Source organism: Petaurus breviceps, unplaced genomic scaffold (genome assembly GCF_028583685.1).
Source record: "Petaurus breviceps papuanus isolate PSGF00001 unplaced genomic scaffold, PetGlider_PUasm1.0 131, whole genome shotgun sequence".
Lineage (NCBI taxonomy): Eukaryota > Metazoa > Chordata > Mammalia > Diprotodontia > Petauridae > Petaurus > Petaurus breviceps.
This window is the reverse complement of record NW_027185674.1, coordinates 3237430-3264631: the sequence shown is the minus strand read 5'-3', so window position 1 is coordinate 3264631 and position 27202 is coordinate 3237430. Positions and strand designations below refer to the sequence as shown.

The following is a 27202-nucleotide window of genomic DNA, read 5'->3' as shown; positions in this document are numbered from 1 at the left end:
GCCTCTGACCACTGTCATATCTGTCTTCCATGGCTTATGGAGATTCCCATCAGGGCGGGCATGTCTGCCTTCTTACATGTCTTCATATAGTGATCAGTTTGTACTTTCAGCCTTCCCACTTCTACCAGTCTGCAATTTAGAAATTTGCCTCCCATTAGGAAAAGTCCAAATTCCTTAACCAGGCATTCAAGGCCTTCCGCAATCTAACCCTAACCTGTTTTCCCTGCCTCATCTCCCAGCACTTCCCTACATGCATCCTCTTTATCCAAGCAGATTGCACATTCCCTGAGCATGCCGTGTATATTTCTGCTTCTGCTGACATTCTTCCCTTCTCCTCTCTACCTTTTCTCCTCCTGCCTTCAAAGTTCAGTTAGTCCCCTTTTCCCCTGTGAAGACTTCTCTGACATCCCTAGCTTTTGTTAATCAATGCCCCTTCTGAATTGTTATACTCTTCAGTGTCTGTCATTTATTCGGAAATTATTATTCACCAGCACAGCGGGGTCGTGTCTTACATCTTTTTGTATGCCTAGCACTTAGAATAGTGCTGCCCAGGTACTCAGGAGATGCCGATGATGACTTCTGACTTAGTAGAAAGACCGCCGCACTCTGAGTCCCAGTTCTGCCATTAACTGGTCGTGTGACCTTCACCAAGTCACCTCACCCTTTTTTGGGTCCCATTTCTCCACCTATGAGATGAGACCCTCTTTGTCTCTACTCACCTAGCAGGAATCCTCTTGTAGTGACAGGTGTTGGCTCTGAGAACGCCTCCTGTCATAGAGTTTTTTCCCTCTCTGATCTCACATGTCCTCTTAGTGCCACATGTAAATAGAGAAAAGCTGAAACTGAGGAGCATGGACTGTATATGTTGGCAAGATTCATAGCTCAGTGACAGACGTCAAGAACTTAACTTTTCTGACCCCCCGATCATGGGGCCATAGATTCAGGATCAGAAGAGACCTTATGGGTTGTCAAGTCTAACCCCTTCATTTCACAGATATGGAAAATGAAGCTTGGAGAAATTGTGACTTTCCCAAGGTCACAGAGCCAGTAAGTGTCCAAGACAAGATGTGAACACAGATCTCCCTGACTCTAGCCCAGTGCTATCTCCACTATATTGTGTTTCTGGTGCACCCCAACTGTTTCTTCACAGTCTTGGTAGCACCAACTTCTAGCAAATTCTTAGCCACTGTACAAAACCTTTATGACCAAAGTCCTTTTGCATCATCATTTTTTTAAACAAACTCCTCCTCCTCCTCCTCCTCTTCCCCACATCCTTCACCTTCTGTCTTTGCTTCACTCCATCGCTGGTCCACATACAGCCCCGAGAGCTATTGCAGTGAGCAAAGCTGCAGAGGGATAGAATAGTCATCCTTCTCTGCTGCCTCATCTTGGCATGGAAGTGACCTTGGCTTTTCAAAGGCCACAGGTGAGTTGTAGAGGGTCTAGAAGTTCCCACCACCCTGTAAAGACTTAAAAGTACAGAACTGCTTATGACATTATGTATCTGTTAACTGGGGACCAGCCTACCTAAGTTCTGACTGTCTGCCATTGGGGAGGCGGGTGAAAGCGATACATGAATGTTTTACATGATTGCACATGTATAACCTATGTCAGATTGCTTGCTAAGAGGTGGGGGGAAGGATGGAATTTGAAACTCGGAACTTTAAAAAAAAAGTCAGAAGTTGTTTTTACATATAATTGTGGGAAAATAAAATCTTATTTAGAAAAAAAAGAAATCTATGAAGACCAATTACTAAGGTATGGGGGGCTGAGGAGAATACATTCTCTGTCATCAGAGAGAGCACCCACCATGGTGATCTTGATGACAGGATCATAGATTTGATAAAGTTTATTGAGGCTAAACCCCTCCCCCATTTTACAGAGGCGAAAACTGAGGTTGCCAAGAAGTGTTTCTATCCACCCAAGGTCACACAGTGACAGAACTAGAATTTGAACCCAGGACCTCTAACTCCAAATCCAGTGCTCTTTCCATTATAATATGATGCTAGTATCCTGGTCCAAAGTCTAGTTTGAATTGGGAAACAGTGATCTAGCCAGACAACCCCACAGTTGCCTTCAGCTGAGATGAGTATGTGGGTAGTGCCACATGATGCTATGCCTGAACCTTAAAGAAAGTAAATCTTCACCCAGACACATCAGGCAGACTTCTGTGTCACTTCCTTTTACTTCTGTTTTTCATATAAATTTATAAACAATTTCAAACAAATACTAGCAATTAAATAAACAAAATGAGGCTAAAATCCCAAATAAAAACCTTTAACTCTAAATTGTTTTAATAAAATGACAATAACAACTTTTTTCCCACTCTGCATCCCCTTCCAATTTCTTTCATCTCAAGTTCTAAAATTTTGCTGCTGCTTTTAAAAAAAAATAGCTTTTATTAGTGCATGTACTGTGCTGCCTTCTTCTGGGTCTTTCCACATTTCTTTATGATATTCTTCATATATGTCTTTATGGCACAATAATATTCTATCACATTAACATACCACAGTGTTTTCCATCCTTCATAGTAGTGTAATGCGAAGGATACTGGACCGAAAGTCAGGAAACTGAGTTTCTAGATGGTGTTCCTCTGGCAGTTAGATGGCACAGTGGATAGAGCAGTGGGTTTGGAATCAGGAAGACTAATCTTCATGACTTCATATCTGACCTCAGACACTAGTTGTGTGACCCTGGGCAAGTCACTTAACTCTGTTTGCCTCGGTTTCCTCATCTGTAAACTGAGCTAGAGAAAGAAATGGCAAACCACTCCACTACCTTTGCCATGAAAAGCACAAAATGGGGTCACAAAGAGTAGAACATGGCTGGAAACAACTGAACAATAAAAAATGGTATCCCTACCACTCAACCATTTTCTGACTTTGGGCAAGTCTCTTGTCCTTCCTGGGGCTTTGTTTCCTCACTTCCCAAATGAACGGGTCAAACTAGATGATCCTTAGCACCCTATCCAGTTCTGAGTCTGAATCTTGGATGTGAAAGTAATCCCAAGCTTTATTAACATCCTATGACAGTATTGTTTGTGTCGGGATCTATTGTTTCCTGATCTTACTCTGGTTTTGATCCCTACAGCCTTTTACCTACAACTCTTGGACTCCAACTATGCTTGTCTGCTTCGCCTCTGATTTCTTACTTCTTCACTCCAGCTAACCTCCAATCTTGGCAGTGTTCATTATTGTTCTTGCTACCAGATCCGTTAACTCCGTGCGTTCTCTCCTGACTTTGTCTTCCTTCAGACAAACCCCCACTGAGCTCATTGACTTACCTAATCAGGCCACCAACTGATCACACCCAGGCTGAAAGGCAAACAGGCTGCTTTCTAGCATGTCCAGCTCTTCTGGCCTTGGCCTTAAGCTTTTACCACTCGTTTTCTTCTCTCTCCTACTCAGCCCCCACAAGCCCAGGTGGAATACCTTCTACTTAATCATTAGAGTTGTCCAAAAGCAGAAGGAGATGCCTTGGGAGTACCTCCTCACTGCAAGTCTTCAAGTAGGGAATGGATGAGAATTTGTTGGGGCTGTTTGAGAAGGGAGCGCTAGTCAAGTGCAAGATAGTCAGATGGAGACAAGTCCCAGCCAAATCTGTGACTCTCAGGACAAGATGAGGTTTTTTTATACCATGGGCTGGTTGTTCTTTTCCCAAACCTTTTTTGGAAGAAAAGCCATCTGTGATAAATAATAGGGCAGTCTCTTAGCTTCTTCAAATATCATTTATCCAAAACATGTGCTCTGTGAGGGAGAGGAGCTTGGGGGGTCATTATTACTGGAGAATATATTATTGTTAATAATATAATAAATTTTAACTATTATAAGATTTATATAATATAAAATAATAATTATATATATATATGATTTCAACCTTTCTCTGAACTTTACAATTTATAAAACACTTTTCTCACTATGCCTTATGAGATATGTAGTGTAAGTATTATATCCCTTTCTTTTACAGATGAGGAAACTGAGCTTCATTGAGGTTGAGTGACTTTTTTTAAGGTCACACACCTAAGTGTTCAAACTGGGACACAAACCTAGCTTCTTCTACTTTGCCATTCTGCTCCTCAGAATAATTGTATCTGCCTTTGAACTGATATACTGAATTCTCTAAACAAAATCTGCATGCAGATTGTTACTGAAGTCTAGAGACCACCTGTTAAATCCAGTGCCAATATTTGTGAGTGATCATTTTTTCAGTTCTTAGCACCTCAAGCCTGAGGAAAAACTCTGTGTGTGTGTGTCTGTGTGTGTTTACTATGTATCCACTGTGGAAAGGCCTATTCTTTAGTAACATTTTTATTTGTTCCATGAAAAAAAAAATCACCCTGACACTTTTCCTTTATAAGATTCCTTGGCATTCCCAAATAGATGCATTTCTCTGTCGACCTTGGCTGTCTCAGCTCCCTGCTCTAACCATTCACTAAGCCTCTTAAGCCATGGCAAGACTGGGAATCAGGAGACTTGGCTTCTGTCTGGGTCTCTGCCATGGACTAGCAGCATGAACATAGACAAGGTTAGTCCATCCCTTTGTGCCTCATTTTCCTCCACTATAAAATGAAAAGGTTGAACTAGAGGATTTCCAAGCCCCTTTTCCATCTCTAACATTCTATAACCACCATCCCCAGCTCAGCTTTTGTTTTTACACCACAGTATTTTGAGATGGCAAGTGTTGGAGAACATAGTGTTCCTTCAATAGTTTTTATGTAGGCAGCATTGGAAGCACCTAAATTGTAATAATAAGTAGACATAATTTTCCTTTAGGTCAAGGAACATGAACACATGCATATTTTTTCAAACCACTCACCCTAGGAATTTTGCTTTCTAAAATTCTTGAGCATACCTACAAATTATGTGGGAAAGTGGCCCACACTGAGGAAGCCTGAGTAAGTGGATGGTGCTGTGGATATCTGGGCTGGAATGATTATGAAATAGAAAATTAATAGAGGGATGTTTTTCAACATTTGAACCCCCATTAAAACTATTTTAAAACAAAATCCAAAGCGGAAATACCACTTCCTTCCCCCAAATGAAGCATAATGACATTGGGTCTATCTGTAAGACCTCTTGTCTTCTGTCTGTGGTCCAGATGAAATAAAGGGTGTCTAATTTCATAAATCCAAGAAAAAAGAGTAAATGAAAAGAGCAGTAGAAAAATGTATAGACTTTTCTTTCTCCAAAAAGTATTGTTTTCCTAATGAGAGATGTAAATACCACCACCCAAAAAAAAAAAGAATAGGGAACAGGAGTTCTGTAATTGTTTCATTATATGGAACTTCCATTGTGTAAATTCCCTCTACTAATGCAGATTGGCAACTATTCTGCAACCTATTGTCTTTAGAGAATTGTCTAAGAGCGTTCAAAGTTTAAGTGATGCCCAGGGTCATGTAGCCAATATATGTCCAAGGTAGGACTCTAACCCAGGTCTTAACTCCAAGACCAGCTCTCTCCCCTTTTCTTCTTCCAGCATAAATGGAATATTCGTTTTTATTTCCCAACATATTCCTTTAGGAGAAAGTCTTTCCCATAATGAGACCATATAATGAACAAGAAAGGTGGAAGAGTTGGAGATGGTTTGGTGGGTTGAGGTTTGGAAGGGGACTATTTTTGCCTTGAAATTTTGCAAAAATAAGTGTCTAATGTGTCTCTGAAACCTGAATTCACCACAGCCATTGGAGATGAAGGCTGCCCTCTCTCCACCCAGCCAAGTTTAAAACCCACAGTCCCTATGGGGAGCAGCCAGTTGGCTTCAGAGAGTCGTTATCAATGCAGTCCAATGCCAAGGAATACGGTTTTGATGAGCAGCTGGATTTGGCAGGCAGACTCACACAACTGATTAGCTGCCGACCATTCAAAAAATATTTGTGAGTGGCCTTGTGCTCCCCACTTCCAACCTGAGAGCTTCAGTGTGATCTGTGGGGTGGGCAGGGGAATTGAGGAGGGGGAGAAGAAAGGGAATAACCAATCCTTCAATCCTAAAACCTGTTCCAGTAGTTCAGGCACTGACCATTACCTCTCTCAAACAAGGCACTGTGGCTGCCTAGTTATTAAAGCCATCGCCCCTATGGAGGGATGTGTCACCACTGTTCTTTACCTTAGAAACTGACATCACTGAAGGTGGGCAGTAGGGGGGCTGGAAGGCTCCACAAATGATTCATTGTCCTTTCTATACTGTAGGTAAATGCCCATCAGTTCAATTTGGTAAGCATTTATTAAGCACCTAATGTGTGCCCGGTGCTGTGCTAAGCATCAGTTTGCTATCAGCAATTCATGACTCCATCACCATATGCCTCTGGCTCTGAATGTTTGGGGAATAATATGGCATTATGGGAAAAAACAGTCCTCAAGAACAGAAGACCTGGTTTCCAACCACCCCCCTACACGCAATTAATAGCTTCCTGACCATAGGCACGGCATGGAACCTCTGGCATTTGTAAGACCGAAGGCCGTGCTATCTTCTTGCCAAAGGCAGGGCCAGGTGTGCGTGGGACCCAAGGATTTGGAGGCAGAAAGGACCTACCTGAGTGATTCTCTAATCCAACCACATAATTTTATAAATGTAACGATGACTGTTTGCTGCAAGCAGTGAGCACTGAGCTGGAAGCTGGAAGGAGTAGAAGCCTTGGATAAGATCCAGTCCCTTTCCTTATGAAGCTTATAGTTTAGCATGAGAATGATACACACACAGATAATTTGATGTGCGGCATTGCATAAATGTGTTAGAGTTTTCCAAAACAAAGTGCTAGATAAGGTCAGAAGAAGAAGGTCCTCACCATCGAGGGCAGTCAGGGAATCTCCGCCCCCTTCCGCTGGCTTTCAAGAATAGGAGTTAGGAAAGAGATTAGGGGAAGGAAAGAATAAACATTCATTACCTACCTACCATGTGACAAACACTAAGCTAAGCACTTTACAAACATTATTTCATTCAGTCCTTACATTAACCCTGGAAGGCATTGCTGTTATTACCCCCATTTTACAGTTGAAGACACTGAGGTAGATAAAGGTGAAGTGACTTATCCAATACAACTTAGTAAGCAGTAGGGATCCATTGAAGATTTCTGAGCAGATAGAGAAGCGGTACAACCTGAAATGGAGGGAGCACTGGGCCTTGTTCAGTCGTTTCAGCGGTGTCTGACTCTCCATGACCCGACTTGGAATTTTCTTGACAAAGATACTGGAGTGGTTTGCCATTTCCTTCTCCAGTTCATTTTACAGATGAGGAAACTGAGGCAAACAGGGTGAAGTGACTTGCCCAGGGTTACACAGCTAGCATGTGTCTGAGGTTAGATTTGAAGTCAAGAAGATGAGTCTTCTCACTCCAGGTCTGACATACTCTGTCCACTGTACCACTTAGCTGCCCCAAAGTCAAGAAGGCCCAATTTTGAAACACTAATGCATTGTTGGTGGAGTTTTGAATTGATCCAACCATTCTGGAGAGCAACTTGGAACTATGCCCAAAGGACTATAAAACTGTGCATATTGTTTGACCCAGCAATACCACTTCTAGGTCTGTGTCCCAGAGATCATAAAAATGGGAAAAGGACCTACATGTACAAAAATATTTATAGTAACTCTTTTTGTGGTGGCCAAGTATTGAAAATTGAGGGGATGCCCATCAATTGGGGAGTGGCTGGACAACTGGTGGTACATAAATGTAATGGAATACTATTGTGCTTTAAGAAATAATGTGCAGGTGGACTTCAGAGAATCCTGGAAATATTTCTATGACCTGATGCTGAGTGAGGGGAGCATAACCAGCAGAACACAGTAACAGACACAGTGTGTGATGACTAACTCTAATAGACTTAGCCCTTCTCGACAGTACAAGGACCTAAAACAGTTCCAAAGGATTTATGGTGGAAAATGCCATCCACATCCAGAAAAAAACTATGGAGTCTGAATGCAGAGGAAACAGACTGTTTGCTCTCTTTTTTGTTGTTGTTTTGTTTAGTTTCTTCTTTCTTGTTATTTCCTCCCATTGGTTCTAATTCTTCTATACAACATGACTAATATGAAAATATGTTTAATATAAATGTATATATAGAACTTATATCAGATTGCATACTCTCAGAGAGGAGGGAAGAGATGGAGGGGGAAAAAATTTAAAACTCAATCTTATGGAAGTAAATGGTGAAAATTAATTAATTGAAAAAAAAGATCCAAATTCCAGTTCAGCCTCAGATATTTACTAAATTGTGTGATTTTGGGAAAGTCACTTAACTTTTCTCTGTTTCTTTTCTTTCGTCTGTAAAATGGGAATAAAAGTCCCTGTCTCCCAGGGTAGTCGTGAGAATAAAATGAGACAGTATTTATAATGTGCTATATAAATCCTCTCTATTTGTATAAGAAAGTTCATTCTGGCAGTTGCATGAAGAGGCAAGACATAAAAGTGGAAAGACATGGAAAAAAAAGACTATTGTAATGGTCCAAACAGTGGTGATAGTGGTCATAGAGAAAAAGAAAACAAGTTCTAGAGAAGCAGCAGAGACTTGCTCAGCAGGAAGTGGTAACAGATTGCATATCAAAGTCCAAGGAGAAGGATGAATCCGAGATAAACACTAAGGTTACCAGCAGGGGAGATTGGATGAATGATGCTGCCACCAACACAGTGATGTCAGAAAGAGATGTCAGTTTAAGGGGAAAGATAATGGGCCTGGTTTGGGGCATGTTGACTTTGACGTGCCAGCAGAACGTGCACATCATCGGAGCGGCAGGTCTGGGAAGAGAGGTCATGATTGGAAATACTAAATTAGGAATTATCTGCATAGCGGTGGTAGATGAAGCCAGGAGAGGAAATGAGATTGCCAAGAGAAAGCAACTACAGACCCACCTTGTAGACACATAAATATTACTAGCAAAACTCCCTTTAAGGGGTTGAGGAAAGACTGAGAGACTGTAGACGAGGCCAAGAAGGGGGAGTTAGAAATAAAACCAGAAGAGGGTGTTGTCTCTGAGGCAGAGGGATGAGAGAGCATCCAGCAGGAGAGTGGAGTCTCAGGTATCATAAGCTTTAGAAATGTCAAGGAGGATAAGAACTGAAAAAAGGATTAGTGGTCGGGAAGTCATTCAGTTTCAGTCAAATACGATGGCAGGAGCCAGGGTGCGAGGGGTTGAAGAAAGTACATAGTGAAGAAGTAGAGGCGTTGAGAAAAAATGTAATCCAGAAAGATAGCAATGGGGGGGGGGGGAGGGGGCGCGGCAAAGAAGAACCCCAGTAATATCAGACTGCTGTGGCTGTCAAGGAAAGCGGTGTAGGTGGGGGAATCACAGGTCAGGTGTAAGGGGGTTGGAATATAAATAGCACATCGAGGGCCAGAAAGGACCTTATAGGCCTTCTAATCCAACTCTGTCGTTTTACAGATGAGGAAACTGAGCCCCAGGGACATTAAAAGCCTGCCCAAAGTTGTACAGCTGGTAAGGGTACATGTTTGCAGAGAGAAGGGAAGCATCTAATGATGAGAGAAGATTTAAAGATAATAAGAGATCTGATCAAGATCCTTGGGAGAGAACAGGAGAGGTGGTTAGTTTGTGAACAGTGAACAGAGTTTCAAAGTTCCATATTGTAGAGGGAGTGCAGCTTTTGAAAGGGCTAAGATTTGACCATATCAGCATGTAGCTTAAGTGAGTTAGAAAAAGTCAGAGTTAATGATGTTGATGAACTGTGGTCAGTTTATCAGACAGGTTGGCAACATAAATATTGACATCCTTGATGATGAAGAAAGAAATATGGGGTAAAGGAGAAGACTGAACTGGGTGCTGAAATAATTTAAAATATTAGAAAAAAAAACAATTGATGAATGATGACAAGAATGGGGAGAAAGTGGCACAGATTGGCCATTTGTGGGCCGTTTGTTGTTTTTCAGCTATGTCTGTGTCTTTGTGACCCCATTTGGGGTTTTCTTGGGAAAGATACTAGAGTGATTTGCCTTTTCCTTCTCCATCTCATTTTATAGTTGTGTAAACTGAGGCAAACAGGGTTAAGCAACTTGCCCAAGGTGAAACAGCTAGGAAGTGGCTGAGGTTCGATTTGAACTCAGATCTTCCTGACTCCAGGCTCAGCATTCTATCCACTGTGCCACCTAGCTGTCTTTTGTGGTCCACATGGACCTCAAAAGAAGGAAAGGTCATTAATAGATGATGGTAGAGGAATGGTCCTGACACATCAACAGGAAGCAAGAAGTATCTCTCCTGTTCTTCTGACATTGTGAATTGGAGAGAATAGGAAAAGTGTCCATGATTAGAGAGAACCCATAAGGGAGAACCAGGCTCCCATTAGAGTGAGGAGGTAGAGGAAAGGAGATTGAAAAGTGTGGAGCTTCTAAGGCAGTTTGTGGGTGATAGAACATGTGTTCCAGAGGACAAAAGCAATTGGTGAGCCAGGCTAAAGTAATTAGTAGGAGGTGTTAGGAGGAGAGCTGAGGAAGGGCAAGGACAGGGACAATTAAGTCTTGCACTTAAGGCAATGGAAGTGCCTGCCCAGGACTGGGGAGCTGGTACAAGAGAAAGCAGATTAGTGTGCCATACTCCTTTAGTGAAGACTAACAAAATTAATTCCTCCATAAGACATGCTCTTCTCCTTGAGTGAGGAAATCGGACTGGACTCTAAACAGGGTCCGGAAAGTTTTGGGTAGTTGGGGGTTGTTTGTTTTTTTTGCTTTGTTTGGGTTTTAGGTTTTTTACAAGGTACATTTCTATTTATTCAACAAGAAAAAACTTGTTGGGTACACACAGTAGGCACTAACTCCACATTGGCTGAACTGTTTTCTGTCTGCCTCTGTGGCTGAGCACCAGCATCATTGGGGAACCAAAGGAGAAAACGACAAACCAGAAAGCACTGGGAAATGGCAGAAGGCTTTGAGAGCTGCCCAGTGCCTGGGATTCCAAGGGCACCATGTTACTCATCATTACTTTCCCGCCTTTTTTAGCCGCTGGATTTTTCCTTCTCCATCTCCCTGGTCTTTTCTTGTTGAAGTTAGTTTGCATGTGTCTTGTTTCTTGCTTGAGAGTCTGGGGAACCTGATACTGAAAGAGGTTAAATGATTGGCTCAGGGTCACCTGGGTAATAAGTAGCAAAACTGGAATTCATACCCAGCTTTTCTTGCTCCAAAAGAGCATTGATTCTTTCCCCTACAGCATGTTAACTATCCTAGCTCTAAGACTTTTAGTTCCCTATTCTATCAAAAGTAATACATTTATGGCCAGTGGATTTGGAGAACCTCGTTTTCCAAATCCAAATGACCTTTTCTCCATCATCATTCTCCTTGACTGCTCTTTGAAACTGTTGATCACTCCCTCCTCCTTGATAGTCCCTTCTCTAGGTTTTCAGGACACCATTCTCTCCTCCTACCTATACGACTGCTCATTCTCTGTCTTCTTTGCAAGATCTTCCTCCAGATCAGACCCTCTAACTATAGGTGTCCCTAAGGGATCTGCCCTATGCTCTCTTCTCTTCTTCCTCTATAGCACTTCACTTGATGATCTCATCAGCTCCCATGGATTTAATTACCATCTCTAGGCTGATGATGTCATATTTACCTGCAGTAACCTGCTGATCACCAATCTTGCATCTCCAACTGCCTTTCAGACATATAGAACTGGATGCCCAGTAGACGTCTTAAATTAAATGTGTCCAAAACAGAATTCATTGTCTTTCCCCCTGAATCCTACCGCCTTCTACCTTCCCTGTTACTGTAGACGGCACCACCATTCGGCTCACAACCTGGGAACCATCCTGGATTCTTTCTTATCTCTCAACACCCCCCCCCACGCCCCACCCCTGGTCCAAGATGTGGCAGTACCTGTGGATTTTATATTTATAACATCTCTCAAGTACACTCCCTTCTCTTCTCTGACACTGCATTCTAGTACAAGCCCTCATCACCTCGTTCCTGGGTTATTGCAATAGCCTGCTGGTAGGTCTGCCTGCATGAAGCATCTCCCCACCTCAATCCATCCACCATTCAGCTGCTGAGATAATTTTCCTAAAGCAGAGAGTTGATCATGTTACTCCCCTAATCAATAAATTCCTGTGGTTCCCTGTGACCTTCAGGAGCAAATGCAAAATGCTCTGTTTGACATTCAAAGCCCTTTATAACCTAGCCCCCTTCTACCTTTCCAGTCTTCTTTTACCTTCTACCCCAAAACATACTCTTCAGTCCAGTAACACTGGCGTCCTGGCTGTTCTATGAATAAGACATTCCATCTCTAGGTCTCGAGGCATTTTCCCTGTCTCCCATGCCTGGAATGCTCTCCCTCATTAACAGCATCTACTGACCTCCCTACCTTCCTTTAAGACCTAACTAAAGGGGCGGCTAGGTAACACAGTGAATAGACCACCAGCCCTGGAGTCAGGAGGGCCTGAGTTCAAATGCAGCTTCAGACACTTAACACTTACCAGCCGTGTGACCTTGGGCAAGTCACTTAACCCCAATTGCCCTGAAAGACCTAACTAAAATCCCACCTCCTGCAGGAAACCTTCCCCAACCCCTCTTAATATCAGTGCCTCCCCTCTGATAACTAGTATAAAGCTTATTTGTATGTATTTGTTTGCATGTTGTCTCTGTTCGATTGTGAGCTCCTTGAGGACAGGGTCTGCCTTTGCCTCTTTCTGTATTTCTATTGCTTAGCACAGGACCTGGCACATAGTAGGCACTTTATAAATGCTATCCCCTTCCCTCTCCTCCAACATTGGGCACATAGTAAGCACTACTTAATTATTTGTTATTTAGGTGAGGGGTATCAGTCTTAGACATAGTCACCCAGGAAGTGCACGCCTAAGGCCCCTTCCGTGTATAAAATGCTATGATTCTCCTCTGGGTAAAAACTAAAATTCCATTACTTTTGTCTGTTTCGATAGAGAATCAGTCAGTTGATCAGTAAGAATTTTTTAAGCACTCACTATGTGCCAGGCAGGCACTGTGCTCAGCAGTGGGAGTACATGGAAGGGCAGAGTTGGCAATGATCTTTTCATTGCCAGATGTCATGGCCATTTCTCAGCCGACATCCTTCTTAAGCTCTGCCACTTCGCCCGCTTCTCCTCGGCGCCCTTTTCCCCCCAGGTTTTCTCTACTGGTTCTTTTCTTCCCTGTGCGATTCCTCCTCTTCGGGTCCTTTGCTGGATCTTTATCCAGGCCACACCCACCAACTGTGGATATCCCCCAAGACTCTGTCCTGGGCCCTCACCTTTTCTCCCGATTTGGCTTGGTGATCTCATCAGCTCCAGTGGATTCAGTCCTTATCTCTCTGCTAAAGATTCCCAAGTCTACTTATCCGACCCTGTCCTCTCTCCTGACCTCCAGCCGCTTATTGGACATGACAAGCTAGATGTCCCATAGACATGGTAAGCTCAACATGTTCAAAACGGCCTTTCCCCCCAATCCCTCCCCTCTGCCTAATCTTCCCATTCCCATTGAGTGTACTGCCATCCCCCTAGTCATCCAGACCCACATCTCAGTGTCATCGCCTACTTCTCACTCTCTCTTCCCCCACATCTAATCAGCTGCCAAGACCTGTCATTTTTGCCTTTATAACATCTTTCATATATACCTCCTTTTTCTCCTGACACTGCCACCACCCTAGTCCAACCCATCCATCACTCAGCTGTCAGATTTATCTTCATCAAGCACAGGTCTGAACCTGTCCTATTCAATCAGCTCCAGTACCTTAGTCAGAGTGAGAACCTGAAAAGGCCTTAGCCTAAATGGGCCAGGGTCTCCCATTGCATCCTGGGCCATCTCCAGTCTCCTGAGGAATATCAGACCACTAGACCCAGATGGCCCTGGAGGAGAAAGTCAGGCTGCTGACCTCGCACGGCCTCCCTCGCTCAAATCAAAGTCAACCGCAAGTCATGGCGTTGTCCTCTTGGAGAATCAAGGACAAACACAACAAAAGTAGTTTCCCATCACCTCCAGCATGCAATGTAAGATCCTCTGGTCTTCGAAGCCCTTTATAACCTAGCCTCCTTCAGTCTTTTCACTCCTTATTCATCTCCACATGTTATTCAATCTGGGAACACTGGTCTCCCTGCTATCCCTCAAATAAGATACTCTGTCTCTCTCCTCGTGTTTTTGCTGTTAGCTAGTGTCCTTTCCTGGAATTCTCTCCTTCCCCATTTCTTTCTCCTGCCCTCCTTGACTTTATTCAAGTCCCAGCTCAGATCTCACCGTTTACAAGGAGCCTTTCCCCGTCCCCCTTTCTTCTACGGCCTTTCCTCTTTTCATCTTCTCCGGTTTGTCCTGTATATATCTTATTCGTACACAGTCGTTTACTTGCTGTCTCTCCCATTAAGTTCAGGTACTGTTGTCTTTGTGTCCCCAGGATAGTAGGAGTTTAATTGATGCTTGTTGACTAAAAACCATTTCTGCCCTTAAAAAGCATATGTTCTAATGAGAGAGACAACATAGAAATATGTACATACACATTATTGTTGTCATTTAGTCATATCTGATTCCTCATGACCACATTTGGAGTTTTCTTAGCAAAGATACTGGTGTGGTTTGCCATTTCCTTCTCCAGCTCTTTTTACAGATGAGGAAACTGAGGCAAACAGGTTAAGTGACTTGCCCAGGATCATACAGCTAGTAAGTGTCTGAGGCTAGATTTGAACTGAGGAAGAGAAGTCTTGCTGACAGCAGGCCAGGCACTCTTTGTCCTGCGCTACCTAGCTGCCCTTCTGTATACATACAAGGCATATAGGCAAGATTAGGTAAGACAATCTGAGAGAGGAAGGAATAGGAAAGACCTTCTATAGAAGGTAGAATTTGAGCTGGGTCTTGAAGGAATCCAGGGAAACCAAGAGATAGGGGTGATTAGTTAAAACATTCCAGGCATGGGGTATGTCTAGTGCAAAAGGCCAGAGATGAGATGCGGAGTGTCATATTTGTGGAACATATATATCTCAGGCTGGAACGGACCTCCAAGATAATTTATTCTAACTCTCTCATGTTGCAAATGAGGTTCAAAAAGTCACAAAATTCCTTGCAGGGCCACTCTTTGGAAGATGAGCAGTTCAACTGATTGTCTTTAAAACCTTCACCACAATCCTGGTGCTTGAGAAATGTCCAACCTGTTTCTGCAAAAAAGGAAAGGCAGAGAATACAAGTCATTTCCCAGTTGATAAATGGTCAAAGGATATGAACAGGCAGTTTTCAGAGAAAGAGATTAAAGCTATCTATAAGCACATGAAGAAATGCTCTAAGTCACTATTGATCAGAGAAATGCAAATCAAAACAACTCTGAGGTACCACATCTCACCAGTCAGATTGGCTAAGATGACAAAACAGGAAAATGACAAATGCTGGAGAGGATGTGGGCAAATTGGAACACTAATGCATTGCTGGTGGAGTTGTGAACTGATCCAGCCTTTCTGGGGAGCAATCTGGAATTATGCCCAAAGGGCTATAAATACTTTCATATCCTTTGACCCAGCAATACCACTCCTAGGGTTATATCCCAAAGAGATCATAAAAGTGGGAGGAAGACCCATATGTACAAAAATGTTTATAGCAGCTCTTTTTGTGGTGGCAAAGAATTGGAAATTAAGCTGGTGCCCATCAATTGGGGAATGGCTGAACAAGTTGTGGTATATGCATGTTATGGAATACTATTGTGCTATAAGAAACGAGGAGTAGATGGACTTCATATTTACCTGGAGAGGCTTATACAAACTGATGCTGAGTGAGAAGAGTAGAACCAGGAGAAATTTGTACACAATTACAGACACAACGTATGTGTGATGACCAGCTTTGATAGACTGGACTCTTCTCAGCAATGCAGTGATATAAGCCAATCCCAAAAGACTCATGATGGAGAGAAATGTGTGCATCCAGAGAAAGAACTAGAAAGAACTGAGTTTATATCCAGATGGAAGCAAAATACCTGATCTTTTTCCTTTTCTTGTTTGGTTTTATGTCCTCTTTACCATTTGTCATTCCATCTGATACAATCCGTCTTTATAACCTGACTAATGTATAATGTGAAAGTATTTACAGAACCTATACTTGACTATATGCCGCCATGGGGGGGAGAGGAGGGAGGTGGACAAAATGTGAAACTCAAGGAATTGTGGAATTCAATCCTGTAAACTAAAAGTAAACAAACAAATTAATTTTTTTTAATTAATTTAAAAAATAATAATAATAAAATAAATTTTCCAAAAAGAGGCAGCTTTGGGACTCAACAGGAGCTCTAGCCCAGATTGCATTTTTTAAAAAATGATCTTTTGCCTATTAACCATCATAAATAGCCTCCTACTCCTGGGCAGGAGTGTTGAGAGTGGAATCCCTTGAGGACAGCCCTCCATAATTCTTGAGGGCAAAACCAGAACAAAGCGAACTAAGGCCAGATGCGGAGGACCAGGAGAGTTAGGAAGCACCGGTCAGCCTTCCTCATGGGCACCCCGCTGATAATTGCCCTAGGCACTACAAAAATTCTAAACAAAGACGACCAGAGTGGCAGGGAGTCACGGATCATTTGCCAAGGAATTTTCCTCTTTCCATTCTGGGCTTCAAAATAGCTCACTGAAAAACAGCAAAGAGTAGAAAAAGAGGAAATAGCTGATCAGTAATAAATGCAAATAAGAAAAATGAAGAGCAATCACCAAAACTTTATCTTTCCTGTTCTGTTTATTATCCTTCCATTAATGCAGCCTCAGATTTCATTACCTTTTTTTGTGGACCACGTTATATCGCTCACTTATATAAAAGTCCACAGTCCATTTAAACCCCGAGTTTTCTTTCACGTGAACTACTGTCTCATTCTGTCACTGCTATGCTATGATTTCACACTTGATTTTTTTGAAACCAAGTGCAGGACTTTATGTTTTATCCCTATTAAATCTTCAGCTTTGGTAAGCTTGCCATCTGTGCTTCTATCCAAGTCATTGATAAAAAAAAAAAGGTTGAGTAGAATCGTGCAAAGGACAGTCTTGGGGCACTCCAGTGTAAGACACACACCCTCCTTTAGTTTGCTATCAATCGATACATTAATTATCGTATTTCATGTCAGACCATTCAGTCATTTCTGAATCTACCTAATTCTGCAACCATCTGGCCCATATCTTTTTAACTTGTCCACAAGGATATCATAAGAAACTTTGTCAAAAGCCTGTCTAAAATGCAAGTATACTATATCTCTGACATTCCCTTGAACTGTCAGTCTAGTAACCCTGTCAAAAAGAGAAAAGAGGCTAATCTGTCATGACCTGCTCTCAATGGACCCAAACTAATTCTTCACAATTATTTCTCTTTCTCTCACAGATCATTTAATAATGAGTTGAGGCATTTAACGATTACTCAAAAATTGGAGTCAAACTCTTTACCTGACTGGGGATAGTTTAAAAAATTCCGACTTATTGTTTTTGAAAATCAAGAAATTTGTCCACTCAGCCCTCTGACTGGCTTTCTCCATGTTTCTTCCAAGATCACCATTTGGAGTTCACCAGTCTTGTCCAACATTTCTTTCAGTACATCTGTGTCTAGTGACTTGATTCATTGAGGACATCTTGTCCTCCCTTCTCTTAAGGAAATTGATAATGTGATACCCTACCCAGATAATAAGGCCTTAACCTCACCCAGATTAAAGCCTTGCCTCCTTTGGAAAGATTCTCTTTCTCAGCAGAACAACCACAGCCACCCCTCCCCGTCAACCCCACCCTCGGAGGCCAGTTTAGGGAGATATTGGAGGCATTGGGATTTTGACAGCTTTCAGTTAATATGATCTAATTGGACCACAAGCTGGTACAGCCAACCCTGCCCCTACACTGGGAAGTCTCTGTCAAATATATGGGAGATAATGCCATGGAAGGACAAAGCAGCTGTAAGGACCACATCTGAGAGATTCTATGGAGCAAGCTCATCAGAAGGGCTTACCATGAAGATTGAGTCCCATTCTGCAGGCCTTTATTAATACTTGCTACTTGCCTAGCATGCCTAGGTGGCCTTTTGCCACTGATACAGAATTTCAGGTATGGGGAAATGCTAGTGATGAATTGTTTCAACAGGGAAAGGCTTCTCAATTATGCCGTATAAGTAGCCATATCATCTTTTCCCTGACAACTGGCTCTGGGTTTAGGGTGAGAAATAATCCATTTGAGGAAATGTCTAGTGCTTAACTAGCTAACAGGCTAAAGGCTCTGATTATATACTGACAATTCTCTCTCTCTCTCTCTCTCTCTCTCTCTCTCTCTCCTCGGTGGTCTCCGTATCATTAACAATACCGTTCTCTCTTCCCCCCTTCTCCTTTCTGTTCCTCTTTCCCTCTCTCACTTCTCTGCCTCTCTCTTCCTCCTCTTCTTTCTCCCTCTCCTTTCTTCATCGCCCTCTTTTTCCCTCTCCCTTTCCTTCTGTTCCCTTTTTTCCTTTCTTTCCTGCTCTCTCTTCCCTCTTCCCCATCCCTCTCTCTTTATATCTCCCTTTCCTCCTCCCCTATTTGCCCTCTGTTCTCTCTGCCCCCCTTCTCTCTACTCACTTCCTCTCCTGTCTCCCCATATCTCTCTTCCTCTTTTCTCCCCCTTTCCAATTTGGATTTTACAGGAGACAGCAAAGGCCCCCAGGTGGGAACAAGTCCCAACAGCACAGTGACCACCAACCAGGCAGTGCCAAACACAACAGGGACCACCAGAAATCCTACCAGGGAGGCCAGGCACCCCACCCCTCAGGGAGGCCTAACCACCATGGCTATAGCCAGAACCGACGGTGGCACCACAACAACCCGAAGCACCCACCCGGCGACAAGGAGGCTGCTACCCACCGTAACAACGCCAAAGAAACGGAGAGCCTGAAGATCGAGGATGCCTCTATGTGCACAGTGCACATCCCCCTGGACATGCACCGGAACCCCGATGCCTCACCACCGGACAGGTCACCACCCCAGCAGCCTGGAGGCCTGGAGGCGGAGGCCAAGCGGAAAGACAGTATTATTAGTGATCGGATTGGGGAGCGGCCTAAAATTAACCTTCTGCAGTCTTCCAAAGACAGGCTGAGGCGAAGACTAAAGGAAAAGGTACCGGTAATTGAATTTTAAATTATTCTGGGAGGACAGCAGAGAGGTAGGCACCTTCTTTACATGGGCCATGGCATAGGCCAGCCCACAGGCTGCATGCTTCTGAGGGTAGTGGGAACCATGGCAGGATGAAAGGCAAGGTAAGTAAAGGGCAGAGGGTTATTCGAAAAGAGGATGAAATCACAGTGTTGCTCTGGACACACACCTCCAAGAATCCCATTCCACACCCCTCGGTTCACAGACTCTGAGACAAGGGGGTCAGAGTGGGAGAGGTAGGCACCTTCATGTCATGGGTTATGATGCAGGCCACAAACACATTATACCACGCCTGAGGACTTCAGAGAGAGGGAAATGAGAAAACTTGCATTCTTTGCTGTTGTTCACTTCTTTGGGGGCAGACTCTGGATCCTACGATGAGGGAGATTGATATTAACTCAAGGTAAATAATGGTCCAGTTTTTGAGTGTCTTCCAAGAGCATCTGCAGAGGCCATCATGGAAGGTGGGTGTTCTTTCCTTCTTTGGATTGCTGTGAAATGGAATAAAGCTAGTAAATGCCCATAGTCCCTATAGCCTTCCCTTTCATTTTTAACCACTTTCACCCTAGTAATGGTGTCCAGTGTCTTTATGCAGTCTCACGGTCTGTGTCAATCTCAGACATGTACTTCAAATGAAGTATTGTATATAAATCACTTTCAGGTCTTAAAATGCTGTATGAGTTGTTGTTGTTATTATTATTTCACTAAAAAAAGTACAGTCTCCTTTTTGATGGATGATCTTGAACCTAGACTCCCCATTTGGTCCTTGTTTCACAGACTCTCACCGTTCGGGGTGCACGACCCTGGGGAAATAGCCTTTAGAAGATTTACTCAAGAACTAAAGTGAAATATTGTTCTCTTCCTGCCCCAAACATCCATCAGTCAAATGCAGTGCACTTGAGGGCCCCTGAAGCACCCAGCCTTATTAGCTCTGGCTGAATTTCTGTCTTGGTTTCCTCACAACATGGCAGTCTGGGCATACACGGGCATCAGTACTTCCTCCCATGCATGCGTCTGCTTCAGGAGGTTCATTCCCAGCTGGCTTCTGTCACCTGCTTTTATTCATATGTTACTCAGACAAGAGTTTCCACTCTTGAGCATTGAATTCCACATGTTGTCCTGTTAATACACATTCATGTGGGTCTTGTGTGTTGAAGGTCTTAGGGTTCTCCCTCTACTCCTCACTGCCACTTGACACTAAGATGGGGTACTAGAACCCAAGAGCCAGCCAGCTCTAGTCTGAGCATGAAATAGAAGATAGAGTCAGGTCCAAAAATGTAGGCTTTGAATGGGACAGATTCTTAATTGAAATGGAATAAGCAGCCTCACTTGTTCCTGGCAAACCCGTGATTCCGCCCAGGACCCCGTAAAATCAACACACATCCCAGAAGACAAAATCATTTTGTCTTTTCAAAAAAGAAACTCCTTTCTCCTTATCTCTCATAGACCTGCCAGCTTCAAGGGATCTCTTGAAGCCAGTGACAACGAGGATGTCAGTTTATCCCAGTAGAAAAAAAATTATCTTCCCCCTGGAGAGGTTTTGACTCAAGTTTCTAATTATAAGGAATTATTCGAATAGATGCAGTAGGATGAATAACTTGTATTTAATAACTCTGTCCCAAGTTCTAAAAAGCTTTCTGGGCACTGGATTCTAGAGGGTGTTTTGTATGGATGGAAGCCCACTCAGGTGTGTTTCTGTAAGGCTGAGTTCTGCCATACTTTGCTTTGGGAATTCCCCCTGCCTCATGGAATCATGGGGCCTCCAAAGGTCACTTCTTCAGAGCAGAAACCTTCCCCCTTCATGTCGTATGTGATGGATCAGGCCAGCACAGCTGAGCCTAGGTTTCACTCTATACACTCAGTTTCCCAAAGTGAAGTACAAGGGATAAAGTGACTTGCCTTGGAGTATGTGGTTTGTAAATGCTAGGGACAAGATTTGAGCACAGTCAAGCTCTCTGTACAGGGCAGCACACTATATCTCAAAGAAGGAACCTAAATAAAGCCTAGAGAGTTAGTTAGGAAGTGTCTTGTCCAAGTCACAGAACTCATTAGTAATAGAGCTGAGACTAGAACCCAAGTATCCTGGCACCTTCCCTGTGTTGCTGGGCTTTTTTTTTTTTTAAAGAAAGCCCAGAATTCCCTTCCCTATTCCACCTGCCCCTGCCAGCCCAGTTTCCCCTGGTGGAGGCAAGGGAGGGTAAGTAACCTTGGAAGGAAATTATTTCCAGCCCTACATTTAGACTTGATCCCTTCCTTCTCCACCCAAGCCAAGACTTCTCTAGTAATCCTGAAATATTACTGAGTAACATATTTAGTTTGGGAAATTGGAGAGGGAGGGCAAAGCTGTATTTTTCATTCTTTGAAAATTTCACACTTGATAATCTGTCCCGAGTTCTTGCCAGCCACTCTTTATAGCTGCTGCATTCCTGTCCCTCTGTCCCCCTTCTCCTGCCAGTCAGGATAACTTAATGTAATAATAATGATGATAATAATAATAGTGACAGCTCACAGATACATAATGTGATGCTTCACATACAAGGTTGTGAGGTAGATGGTACGAGTGTTGTTATTACCACTTTATAGATGTGGAGACCAAAGATCAGAGAGTTCAGGGTATGTGAGTGGAACCCAGTTCTCCTAAGCCCAGATTGAGGGTTCTTCTGCTACCCTGTGTTCTTTCTCTGTAACAGTAGCTCATACTCGTATAACACTTTTTTTTATAGTTCATACTTTTTATGCTTTTTCTGGCTTATCTGAGCTTCATAACTATTCAGAGATTCTCCCCATCTTAAAGATAAAGAAAATGAGACTGAGACGCGGTAAGTTGACCAAGGTTACACAGCTAGTTAGTGGTGGAGCCAGAATCAGAACACGGGGCTTCTGACTCTTGGTCCCATGCTCTGGCCAAGTCATTCAGAGTCTAATATTGTTGTGTGGAGTTGAGAATAAAGAGTTTAGAACTGGGGCAGCTAGGTGGCGCAGTGAATAGAGCACTGGCCCTGAAGTCAGGAGGACCTGAGTTCAAATGCGGCCTCAGACATTTAACACTTACAAGTAGTGTGACCTTGGGCAAGTCACTTAGCCCCAACTGCCCTCCAAAAAAAGAAAAGTTTAGAACTAAAATGCCACTTCAGGCTTTTCTGTACCTGCTTCTTCAGCCCTGGCCACAGTAAATACTCATGAGGTTCTCGTTTTTTGTTGTTGTTGTTGTTCTATTTTATATATATATATAAAAGGAAGAGCCATTTGGGGATTTCCTAGTGTTGACCACATTTAACTTTCTGCCTCTATTGGGTCTCATGGATAACAGTAACTCCTCAGGGCAAAGAAGCTGCCAGTTACAGGATTATAGCCCCAGAACTAGATGAAATCTCACTCTAAATCCAACCCCTCTAACTGAGACCTAACAAAGTGAAGTGACTTACCCAAAGTTAACACAGCTAGTAAACATTAGAGTCAGGACTTGAATCCAGCTTCTCTGACTCCAGAGATATACATTGTACCCAGATAAAGGGCAGGGAAGGATGCTTCATTGAAATCCTGTGAAATGGCAAGAACCCACAAGAAATATCAACCTAGTTGGCACAGTGAATAGAGCACTGGCCTTGGAGTCAGGAGGACCTCAGTTCAAATCCAGCCTCAGACACTTAATACTTACTAGCTGTGTGACCTTGGGCAAGTCACTTAACCCCAACTGTCCTGCCTTCACCCCACCAAAAAGCAAAAAAAAAAAAAAAAAAAAGAAAGAAAGATCAACCTCCTATGCCGTGGCATTGATGGAAGAAGGTAAGGCCAAGGGGGATCAATGAATTATGTTAGCAGAGAGGTCAGAGGGCAACATGACCAAAATACAAGGATGCCTAAGGATAGCAGGTATGTGAGAAGGGCACACTAGCACAGCTGACTCGTTGGTAAAGGACAGGTGAGTGTGGTCTGCTTTGTGGGGGTCACCTAAGGGAGTACTCCCTCTCCTCCCCACCCTGTCCGTAGTGACTTTCTTTGTTGCTGTCCTTTCTCTGCCCCTGCCTTCTGGGGACTCTAGGAAGAAGTAACCGTGGTGCCGCCCAACCCCCAGAGGAACAAAATGGACAAGCTGATAGAGATTCTGAACAGCATGAGGAACAACCGCAGCGATGTGGATGCCCAGCTCACCACCTTCATGGAGGAGGCCCAGAACTCCGCCAACTCTGAAGAGATGCTGGGGGAGATTGTCCGAACCATCTACCAGAAGGCTGTGACAGACCGCAGCTTTGCCTTCACGGCTGCGAAGCTCTGCGACAAAATGGCCCTCTTCATGGTGGAAGGGACCAAGTTCCGGAGCCTTCTTCTCAACGTGCTGCAGGTAATTAGATAGTCCCAGCTGCCGCCCCCAGGACATATCACTAGAAAGAAGGCTGCAGATTCTAACCATAGTTGAGCTTTTCCCAAGTTCCATTCTTGCCCAATTAATTATAGAAAATTAAAAAGCTCACAGGGAGGGTGAGAGCTACGGGAGAAGAACAGAGCTTTTATTTGTTTGTATGCATGTCTCATGGTTACGAAGGACCAATATAATTTTATAGGCACTGTAAGTCTAACAAGCCAATCCTTCCTTCTATTTTAAAAAGAACGCGGTCTTTCCATTTTAACTCGGCTCAATGGTCTGACCTCCCTGGCTAAGTCTGAGTGAGCGGGTGTAGGCTCACTGTGGCCTGCTCTGAGTTCCTCATCCCCTCCTCCCTATTCTGCCTCATAAACCTTTGGGATTGCTTTGCTTCATATGGCTTCGAGTAGAATCTGTGTCATGGCATTTGGGAAGAGCCGGATCTGTTTATACACTGAGGAAAATGGAGTTGGTTTGGTTCCTTTGTACCTTGGCAAGAGTTTGCCTTCCCCAACCCCCACCAGAAAGCTTTGTTATATTTTTGTAAAAGTATAATTTTCTTCTAATCTTATCCACCATACCTTGCTACCTTTACCATATACCAGTCAATGTCTTATTTTGGTATGATTTGAGAGTGATAAGTAAGGGAAAGAGAGAATGTGTGTGGAAGGGAACCTCATGGGCTTATGTGGTCCTAAACCAGGGGTCAGTCATCTTGTCTGGGTGGGGTGTTAGTGGAAGAACATGTGGCCACATCCATTTACATAAGTGCAGTGACCTAAGAGTTGAACACATCTCTCAAGAAGGGGTTGAGATTCTGGTTCCAGAGGACAGATGATGGAGCACACCCCTCTCCTCTGTGTAGAGATGGGCAACTATAGCTGCCGACTGTCACCTATGTTTTCAGACTCAGTCATCGGGTGGGTTGGTTTTGCTTAACTGTTTTTCTTGTGACAAGAGAGTTTGGGAAGGGGGTATAATGAGGAGTAATTGTATCATAAAGAGCAGAAGGCAGCAAAAAAGGCTTTACTTTTTTTAAAGAACTGGAAAATGGTGTAGGGTAAGATACTATAGCAGCAAGCACGCTGGCATACCCAGGATGGCTGCTAGCACAGATTCTTTGATCTGCTTTTCTAAAGGAAAGCAACTCAAAAAGGGTTAACAATCTTACTTTAATCAATCAAACATATATCATTTACCTAGTTCAGGGGAAAAGTCAGCACCCTGAACTTCAGAGAATACAAACAGAAGTTACAAGCAGACAAAATTACAGACCGAGAAAATAACACAATTCAGCAGACAGGGACCATTACATCCATACCTAGTCAGTCACCAGAGAAAGAAGCACCAACATCTGGGTTTTCAAAGCCAGGGGGCTCAATGGCAGCCCAGAGTCTCATCTGGCCAAATCACACAACTCTTCCCAAAGTGACGCCCAATGCCAAACCTCACATCAGGGTATATACAGCCTTCTCCAGGGTCAGAGAACATCACAAGCCTTGTGACCCACTTGACTACAAAGTACAAAAGTTGTGCCTTCCTGAAAAACAAGCCTCCTACCCCAGGCTCCAGGTGATCACATTCAGCCTATTAGGGGGCAGAGTTTATTTTCAAATCAGGAAAGGTCCTCAAGTTCAATTTAGGCTTATTAAGGGGCAGGGAAGATCTTCAAATTACCATTACCAGGGGGCAGTGCGGTGGCCAGCCTATATTTCATCTTTGGACATTGTTTGACTGAATTTGGGGGAGATTGGAGTTTATGATATGAGCTGAACAGTAAGCCAAGGGAAGGCAATAGCCCGCAATTGGCATTGAACATTGCCTTGCAGGACTGGAAGAAGGTCCCTGACAAAGTTCCCTCTGAGAAGGTGGCTTGCCAGTATTATCCCAAAAGAGCTCGGGGAAAGGAGATGCTCTGCCTTCCTTTGGAGTCTATCCAGAAGTGCTCACTCTCTGAAATGTCCTCCTTCTGCCTAGTTTGAACCCCTCTTGCTGCCGTGTGAACTGTCCACTGGGCCTTCTCTTGGGCTTCCAGATCCTCACTGGATCCTCATTCCTGACTTGTTCCCACTGTCTTGGTGATGAATCCCCACATTCATTACCTGAGGAATTAATACATGTTGGATGACTTTACCAGGGAAAGGGTTGAGTCTTCCATTTATTCTTTATTTTCTATTCTTTTTTTAATGTCATGATTTTTTTCATTTATGTAACATTCATTTTTGTCCCTTCCAATTCCCCCCACCCACTGAAACAAAAGAGAGAAAGAGAAAGAAAAAAGGAAGGAAGGAAAAAAGGAATAAAAGGAGGGAAAGAAGGAGCAAAGGAAGGAAAAAAAGGGAATTACAGAATGTTATAGTATAAATGTTCTTTCTGATTCTGCTTCATTCTGTATCAGTTTATTTTTTCCCCTTGTTCTTTAAAAAAAAATAGCTGACAATGATGTAGGTCTTTACAAAGTACTTTACAAACATTATGTCAACTGACCCTCACCCCTCACCAAAAAAAGACCTATAGAGGTTGGTACTGTCATTGTTCATTTTACAGATGAGAAAACTGCATCTCAGAGAGGTAGAGTCACTTGTCCATGTTCTGTTTTGTTTTTGTATCCCCTGTGACTAGCACAACAGTTAGCTCATAGTAGGTACTTAAATCCTCGATTACTTGCTTGATTGATCACATAACTGATAGGTATCAGAGGCAGGATTCGAGTCCAGGTCTCTAACCCTAACCTCTAAATCTAGTGCTGATGCTACCTGTCTCTTGAGCACCCTAGACCTCTTATGTGAACTTGAGGGCTCCCATAGTGCAAGGCAGATTGCTGGGGTGAGAACACCATCCCTCTGTCCCTTCATCTCCTCCTTCCCCCTGGTTCACATAGAGGAAGAGTATCTTTGGAAGGGGCTAGGCTGATGGTTAAACTATGCTAAAAGCCAGGGCAAAGGATATCAGGGATTAGAGCTTGTGGCTAGCTGGGCTGCCAGGCTAGTGGGACACGTGCATGACAAGAACAGAAGGCCCACCCTTCCATTCTCCAGACACACAAGGCATACCCATTTTCATTCATTAGCCCCATCCCCTCTTTTTTTTAAACCTTACATTTATATTACCAGCATACATCCTTAGGCCTGTGCCCCACTCCACACACTGGCCACCATCCCCTCACTCCCACACCCCAGGACCTCGTTTCATTTCACTCTCAGGAACTATACAAGCTTCCCACCTTATCTCAGGACAAGGTCCATTTGGCTTGTGAGCCCAAGAACAGCTCTGTGGTATAAGCAGAGGCAGCCTTGGCTGACACATGAGCAATCCAGAAACCAGCCTTAATGACTCTAGCCAGGATGTGACAGCCCTGTGAGACAGACTCCTAGCAGCCGGTTTGTTGTGTGCAAAGTCAACCACCTCCATGTGTTCAGATTCCACCCTCCTCCACAGCTCCTTGCCTGGGAGCTTCTCTGTCAAGGGGTGGGGGTTGGGGGTCTAATTCAGAAAAAGGAGATTGAAGAGGAGAGGTAGAAGGCAAGAAGGGATCTGAGGTGACATAAGCTGAAATGCTGATGGAGATAATTGGGGTTAAGTGACTTGCCCAGGGTCACACAGCTAGTAAGGTCTAAGGCGGTATTTGAACTCAGGTCCTCCTGATTCCCTTGGGCCACCTGCAACTTCTAGTCTTGAGGAGTTGCCTGAGAGGTTGCAACTTGCCTAGAGTCAGTCAGCTCCCAATCCACTATACCACTATGCTGAATATGCCAGTTTTACCCGTGGATAAACCAAGGCACAAATTGGGGTACTG

The 27202-nt window shown here is 43.5% G+C and overlaps 1 protein-coding gene across 20 annotated transcripts in view; it reads left to right on the top strand.

The window, feature by feature from the left end:
* Positions 1–27202, top strand: part of CTIF (cap binding complex dependent translation initiation factor) — a 492208-nt gene that overhangs the window by 338535 nt on the left and 126471 nt on the right. For 19 of the 20 annotated variants that reach the window (XR_011171664.1, XM_069104528.1, XM_069104515.1 and 16 more), the window contains 2 exons: positions 18539–19013; positions 23086–23385. Coding sequence is in view for 19 of the 20 variants with exons in the window: in XM_069104528.1 (XP_068960629.1) it covers positions 18539–19013; positions 23086–23385 (775 nt within the window). In the remaining variant the exon portion in view is untranslated. The remainder of the gene's footprint in view (positions 1–18538; positions 19014–23085; positions 23386–27202) is intronic. The other variant, XM_069104537.1, reaches the window with a different exon arrangement.